The 6,804-nt window shown below is 35.4% G+C and overlaps 1 protein-coding gene across 1 annotated transcript; it reads right to left on the bottom strand.

Moving 5' to 3' along the window:
- Nucleotides 1-535: 535 nt before the first annotated feature.
- LOC123241317 (olfactory receptor 8D1-like) lies at nt 536-2,939 on the bottom strand. Its single transcript, XM_044668992.1, has 2 exons — nt 2,043-2,939; nt 536-652 (listed from the first exon to the last, which is right to left on the bottom strand). The coding sequence occupies exons 1-2, from the start codon at nt 2,937-2,939 to the stop codon at nt 536-538; spliced, it is 1,014 nt and encodes a 337-aa protein (XP_044524927.1).
- Nucleotides 2,940-6,804: the final 3,865 nt, after the last annotated feature.

Here is a 6,804-nt window from a genome sequence, read left to right as displayed (position 1 = left end):
ATACTGTCTATGCCTGCAGGAATGCTCAGAATAAGCCATAAATGGATAAATATAGTAAAATGTTCTCCAAAATAATACTCAGTGATATGGGTATTGTACAGAGATGGCAGGGACTCTGTACCCCTTAACTCAGGCAGGCTGTGAACAGGGAAATTCCCTTTCCCCTTCTTGTCCTTGTGACTCCTGAGGCAAAGACCATTGTCCTTGGAACTCCTTTAGGTTGAGATAGACAAAGAGCAGGCCACGGCTTGATAGCCTAAGCCCTGAGGATCTCAGGCAGAGCCCCCACCCACCAAATGCCTGAGTGCAAGGAGTCACATCCACACTACTGGAAAGAATATACAAATACTGGAACTGGGGTACACAGGGAGCAGCCCCCCCCATAGTTGCTCCACTCATGCTGTCTTGCTGGCCATTAATCCTATCTTACTAATAAATCTTTCCTTTTACTTTTAAGCTAAGTTTGGAGTCCTCTCATTCTTGAGAACGGTTTCCTTCCCAAACCCAGGGGTTCACCATTTGCACCCCTATACCATCAGGACCTTGCTACAAGGAGGTAGGATGTGATAGCATCAACATCTAACAGAGTTCTGCTCTCCCTCCAAAACACAGGGTAAGCTAGTTCTTTTTCCTGAAAGGTGACCCTCATAGACTTCAATATCTAAAATTCAAAGATTGAGCACTCATGTGTAACATGAAGAAGCAGGTTAGGTGTGTTGTAATTTCCTGGAGAATAGCACTCCTTGAAATTCTCTCAGAGTTTCATTACTATAATGCTGCCTCCTTCAGTATGCAAATTGGAATTTGAGAGGGATAACTAACTGACTTGGCAGCAAAGACCTGAAGCAATGGGATATTGAAAAAGTTTATTTTGCTGAAGGGTAGTTGTGGTGGGTGGATTGAGTAAAAAGACTGAGGAAACAAAAGTCTGAGCTTGTAAGCATTGATTTATTAAGGGAAGCAAGTTAATTGCATAACAAATTGGGACCAATACTCCTCAGCTTGGACATGGACACTGAATACTGGGGGAGATAGAATTTTATGCATTAAAAGCAAACAATTAACAAGATATCAGGCAATCTAAATTCTAATTTGGGGAAAGATAAGGGCCTTTCCAAGGCTGGAGGCAGAGAACTTATGGGTGCAAATTATTGATGTTAGAAAAAGAGGTGCCTCGCTCCACCACCCCCCTCAAAATGTCTATATTCAATCAAAAGAATAAGGAAACTATAAATGATTAATCAATATGAAGCCAGTTTTCAGATAAGAAATATGGATTGCTTGAGATGTATAATTGTGAGAAAATTCCTTGCATCAGTCTTTAGATCGGACTGTATTTTTGTTAAACATAACCATGGCCCTTAGTTAAGGGCCTTTAAGAAAAAGGTTCAGGTGATTCAGCTTTCCAACCACTCAGGGCAAGGTTCAAATAATGCAATAAGGTTCACTCCCAATTTCTATAATTGAATAAAGTTTTCTAAGAAGGCCGAAATTGGACTAGATTCCTAATTGAATAAAAAGGAAATTGAACTAGATACAGGATTGAGTTACAAGATGGATTGTTTATGGTGCATTCAATTCCCACAATTCTCTCAAATGTGAATGGATCTAGGTAAATGTCTTGGGTAAGGAGGTTTTAGGAAACCAGGCTAATTTGGACACATTGCATTGATATGGAGTTGTTGGCATGAAAGGAAAGAAAAAAAAAGCACTAAGAAGGTATATATAACTTCAAAGTAGAAAGTAAACTCCTCAATTTTGGAAGTACATTAATTTTTTTCTTTATGCCTCTAGAACCTATGGCAGTGTATTTCTTTGATAGTTCTACTTAATGAATACTTAATGAGTGAATGAATGAAAATTAAAAGCCCTGAAGTCATGGCTTCACTTTCTTCCCAATATTTTCCAAAGCTAATTCTCACTTCATGGGGAATTGGTTATATTCTTAGACAAAAAAAAGTTAAAATCATTTTTTTCTTTAATTTTATTTGGTGCTACATAGACCTGGAAAACATTGTGCACCTCATGATTTTCTTCAGTACATCCTTCACATCCCTATTCCTCAGGCTGTAGATTAGAGGATTCAACATGGGGATAACTGTGGTATAAAATACCGAGGCTACCTTCTCCTGAGTCATGCTATTTTTTGATGATGGCTTAAGATACATGAAAATAATGGTGCTATAAAAGATAGCAACAGCTGCCAGGTGGGAGCTGCAGGTACTGAAGGCTTTAGACCTTCCTTCAGCAGACTGAATGCTAAGGATGCTGGTTAGGATGAAAGCATAAGAGATGAATATGGCAACAGTTGTTGAAAATACATTGAATGTACCAATAATCATCAAAAGAAGCTCATTGAGATAGGTGCTAGAGCAGGAAAGCTTCAGAAGGGGTATGATGTCACAGAAATAATGTTTAATAACATTAGGACCACAAAAAGACAATCTGACCATGCAAGTTGTATTAACCAGAGTGGTAAAGGTACCCATAGTATATACCCCCATTACCAAAAAGGAGCAGACACGTGGAGACATGATGACATTATAAAGCAGTGGGCGACAAATGGCAACATAACGATCGTAGGCCATGGCTGTTAGCATGTAGCATTCAGAAACAATAAAAAAACAGAAGAAAAAAAGTTGTGTCATACAGTCATTGTAGGATGTGATGTTTTTATCTCCTACAAAATTTACCAAGAGTTTAGGAGTAATGGCTGAGGAGTAGCAGAGATCCACAAAGGACAGGTTGCTGAGGAAGTAGTACATTGGAGACTGTAGCTGAGGGCCAATAGCAATTAGTAGGATCATGCCCAGGTTTCCTACAACAGTGACAACATAGATTCCCAGGAATAAGATAAAGAGGAAGACTTGGAGCTCTGGCTGGTCTGTTAATCCCTCTAAGATAAACATGGTTACTGTAGAATGATTTAATGAAGCCATTGTTTTGAAGAGTACCAGAGAGAACACACTGTGGAGAAAAGAAGACACACAGTGGACAAAATTGTATTTACCATTGTTTGACATTCTCCTATCTGTGGTAGTAGAGGAAGGAAATGGGTTATTTGAAAATGATACATATTACTTTAAGACTTATAGTGTACTTTACATAATTTGTACTTACATAAATTATCTCATCTGAGCTTCACGATAAAACTCATTAGTCCAATAGTGTAGTTATCATTTGTGAACAACTTGAGAGAAGGGACTATCTTTTGATTCTCCTTGTTTGCTAGCCAAAGTACTTACTCCCAAAAAGAATTATTTTATATTCTCCTATGTCAGTGAATGATCTCTTTATGTCTTTTATTTCTTTTTTTAATTCCTATTCCAAGGATGTTTCAAGATAAACATAGATATTCATTAATAGGAAAAAGAGGGAGAACTAGTTTTAATTATTTGTCAATCTCCCCAAGGCAAATGCAATTACAGTAAGGTCATTTACTCTGGTTATTACTTTGTCTAGTAAATATGTCTAGTCATAATAGATAAAAAGTTTTCCAATATTTCTGACCTAGACTCTTTGTTTCATCCTCTAAAATTTTTCTTCATAATTTTACCAATATTAATAGTAACTAAAAGGACAAATGTTGGAGGGGATGTGGAGAAATAGGCACACTGATGAACTCATGGTGAAGCTGTGAACAGATCCAATCATTCTCGAGAACAACTTGGAAACATGTCTAAAGGCGTATAAAATTGTATAAATCCATTTACCTTGCAATAGCACTACTAGGTCTATACCCCAAAGAAGTCAATGAGGAAATGGACTGACATGTGGAAAAATATTCATAGCAGCACTTTTTGTGGTTGAAAAGAACAAGAAATTGAAAGGATGTCAATCAATTAGAGAATGGTTAAATAAGTTGTGCTAAATAATTTTGATTATTTGATTATATGTACTATATGAAATGAAGAGCAAGATGGTTTCAGAAAAACTTAGTAAAATTTATATGAGTTGATGTAAAGCAAAGTGAGAAGAATTGGGAAATTGAAACAACAATATTTTAATAATGATCAACTGTGAAAGATTTAGCTACTCTGATCAATACAATTCTCCAAAAGAATTCCAGAGCACCTATGATGAAAAATGCTATCTACCTCCAGAGAGAGAAATGATTAACTCTGGGTACAGATTAAAACATACTTTCCCTTGCTTTCTTTATTTTTCTTGCTTTTTGTTTTTTTGCAACATGGTTAATATGGAAATGTTTTTCATGACTTCACATATATGATTGATATAATATTTCTTGCCTTTTCAATGTTTGGGAAAAAAGAAAGACTGGAGGGAGGGAATTCAGAACTCAACATTTTATAATGGATGTTAAATTTTTTAAATGTAATTGGTCAATATTTAACAAAATAAATAAAAATGTAATTAAATACTAATAGCAACTATTAATAATAGTAACTAATAGTAAAGAACTCTACATAGTTAATCTCGTTTGATCCTCAAAGTGACCCTGTTTTTATTATGCCCATTTTAAAGTTGAGGAAATTGAGGCTGAGTTGTTAAGTGACAGCTAAGATCACACAACCAATAAGGGTTAGAGTTAGGATTTGAACACATGTATTTTCAACTCTAAGTCCAAAATTTTCTCCATTATACAACTTATTTGCCACATCATTAATCTCAAATATTTAATTTGTATTAGATCCCAATAACATCTCTAACCCTGCATTTCACACATTTTAAAGAACATTTCTAGTTGTTTGTAAGACATTGTAAACAATATGTCTCCAATTCAACTGTTACCTACTTAAAAATATGTTCCTCTTTATTATTTTTATCTCTATTTATGGTATTATGATCCTCTCAGATTGACAACTCAGACATATCTTTAAATTCTCACTCTCCTTCAACTAAAGTCATTATTTAGTCCTATTATTCTATCTTTGCAGTATTTTTTACATTAATTCTATTGTCTCCACTGTCACCACATTTGTTTAGACACTTTCCTCTGGATCATTGAAATATTCTTCTAACTGGTATTCCTGACATATCTCCTCCAAATCCAACCTCTTTTACCATCTTGTGTTTAATATGTTTACTATGTAGCACTGATTATCATATTTCTCTGCCATAGGATTTAATATGGTGTAGGGGAAATAACTTTGGATTGAAAGTCAGTAAAGAGAAGCTTTCAGTCTATCTCATTAATTAACTTTTTAATTGATAACAACCTACTGTCTAGTTTATTATGTATTGTTCCCTCCATAGTACCCAGTATTTAAGATATCTGGCCTCCTTGATATGACCTTCTATTTTCTTTCTCCATGATTTTGTCTAGGTTCTTCTTCATGTCTAGAATCAATTAATCAATCAACTAGTATTTATAAACACTCTGTTTCTAACACTGTGTTTCCAGCCTATCAGCAGAATGATCCAGTTCACATTATCAACGAAAAATTTGCAACCATCCTGACTAGGTCTACTACAAATTTATATTAGGTAACCTCGACTGGGTCATTACTGTTAATAGACAATAATCTTACTACATCTTCCTTATGTATCCCTTTCTACTCATCATCCACTCTTCTTTCTGGCTTTTCTAAACCTTTTTAATTTCTCTTCAATTCTAGAATATAATAACAATATAGTTCTTCTATCTTTCATAGATAAACTTCTCATAAAGATCATATACAATGAGTGTCTCAACTTCCTCTCCTTGCTGGATTTCTGGCTTTATCATTCCACCGAAACTGCTCTCTCCAGTTATGAATGATCTCTTAGTTGCCAAATCTATGGCTTTTTCTCAATGCTCCTTCTCTTTAATCTCTCTGTAGCCTTTGGAATTGTTGATTACTTTCTCCTCCTTGATACTCCCTATTTTCTAGGTTTTTTGACACCATTCTACTGGTTCTCCTCTTATGTATCTGACTACTTCTCTGTCTTTTTCTGGATCTTCTCCTGGAATGTATCCTCTAGCCATAGTATTTTTCAGGTTTTTTTTCCCCTGGGTCTTCTTTTCTTTTCCTTTTATACTTTTAATGGCAATCTCTATAGTAATGATAGCCAGATATACCTATGCTCTTCCAATCTCTCTGCTAATTTCCAATCTCACATCTCTAACTGCTTTTTAGACATCCCAAAATGAATGTTCAATAGACATCTCAAAGTTATTATGTCCAAAACAGAACTCATTACTTTCCCCTTAACTACTCCTCCAGTTTACCTTTCCTATTACTTTAGAAGACAATACCATCCTCACAGCCCATCAGACTTTCAACCTTTAAGTCATTCTGGATTCTTCACTCTTTCTCACATCCTTATTCAATATATTGTCAGTGCCTAACAATTTCATGTTTACAACATCTCTTCATTATGTTTTCTTCTCTCTTCTGTTACTGCCATCATTCTTAGTTCAGGGCTTGATCATCTCATATCTGGATTATTGCAGAATCCTTATGTTGGTCTAGTTAACCTCAAGTCTCTCCCTACTCCAATCCAACCTTCAGTCAACCACTAAAGTTATTTTCCTAAAGTGCAGATCTGATCATATCACACACAAATATCCTACTCGATAAAATTAAGTATTTTCCTATTACCTCCAGCATCAAATATAAAATGTTCATTTTTTAAAAATTCAAAACCCTTCCTAACTCATCCCCCTCCTAACTTTTTAATTTTCTTATTTCTTTATAAGAATTCTTTTCTCTTGTGACATTGGTTTCCTGGCTGTTCCACAAACACGACACTTAATTTCTCAGCTTCAGGAATTTTCTCTGGCTGTCCTCCATGCCCAGACTGTTCTCCTTCATCCTCTCTCACTACTAACCTCCTTGACTTTCATCAAGTTCCAACTAA

Source organism: Gracilinanus agilis, chromosome 3 (genome assembly GCF_016433145.1).
Source record: "Gracilinanus agilis isolate LMUSP501 chromosome 3, AgileGrace, whole genome shotgun sequence".
Taxonomy (NCBI): Eukaryota; Metazoa; Chordata; class Mammalia; order Didelphimorphia; family Didelphidae; genus Gracilinanus; species Gracilinanus agilis.
This window is presented reverse-complemented; position numbering and strand designations above follow the sequence as displayed.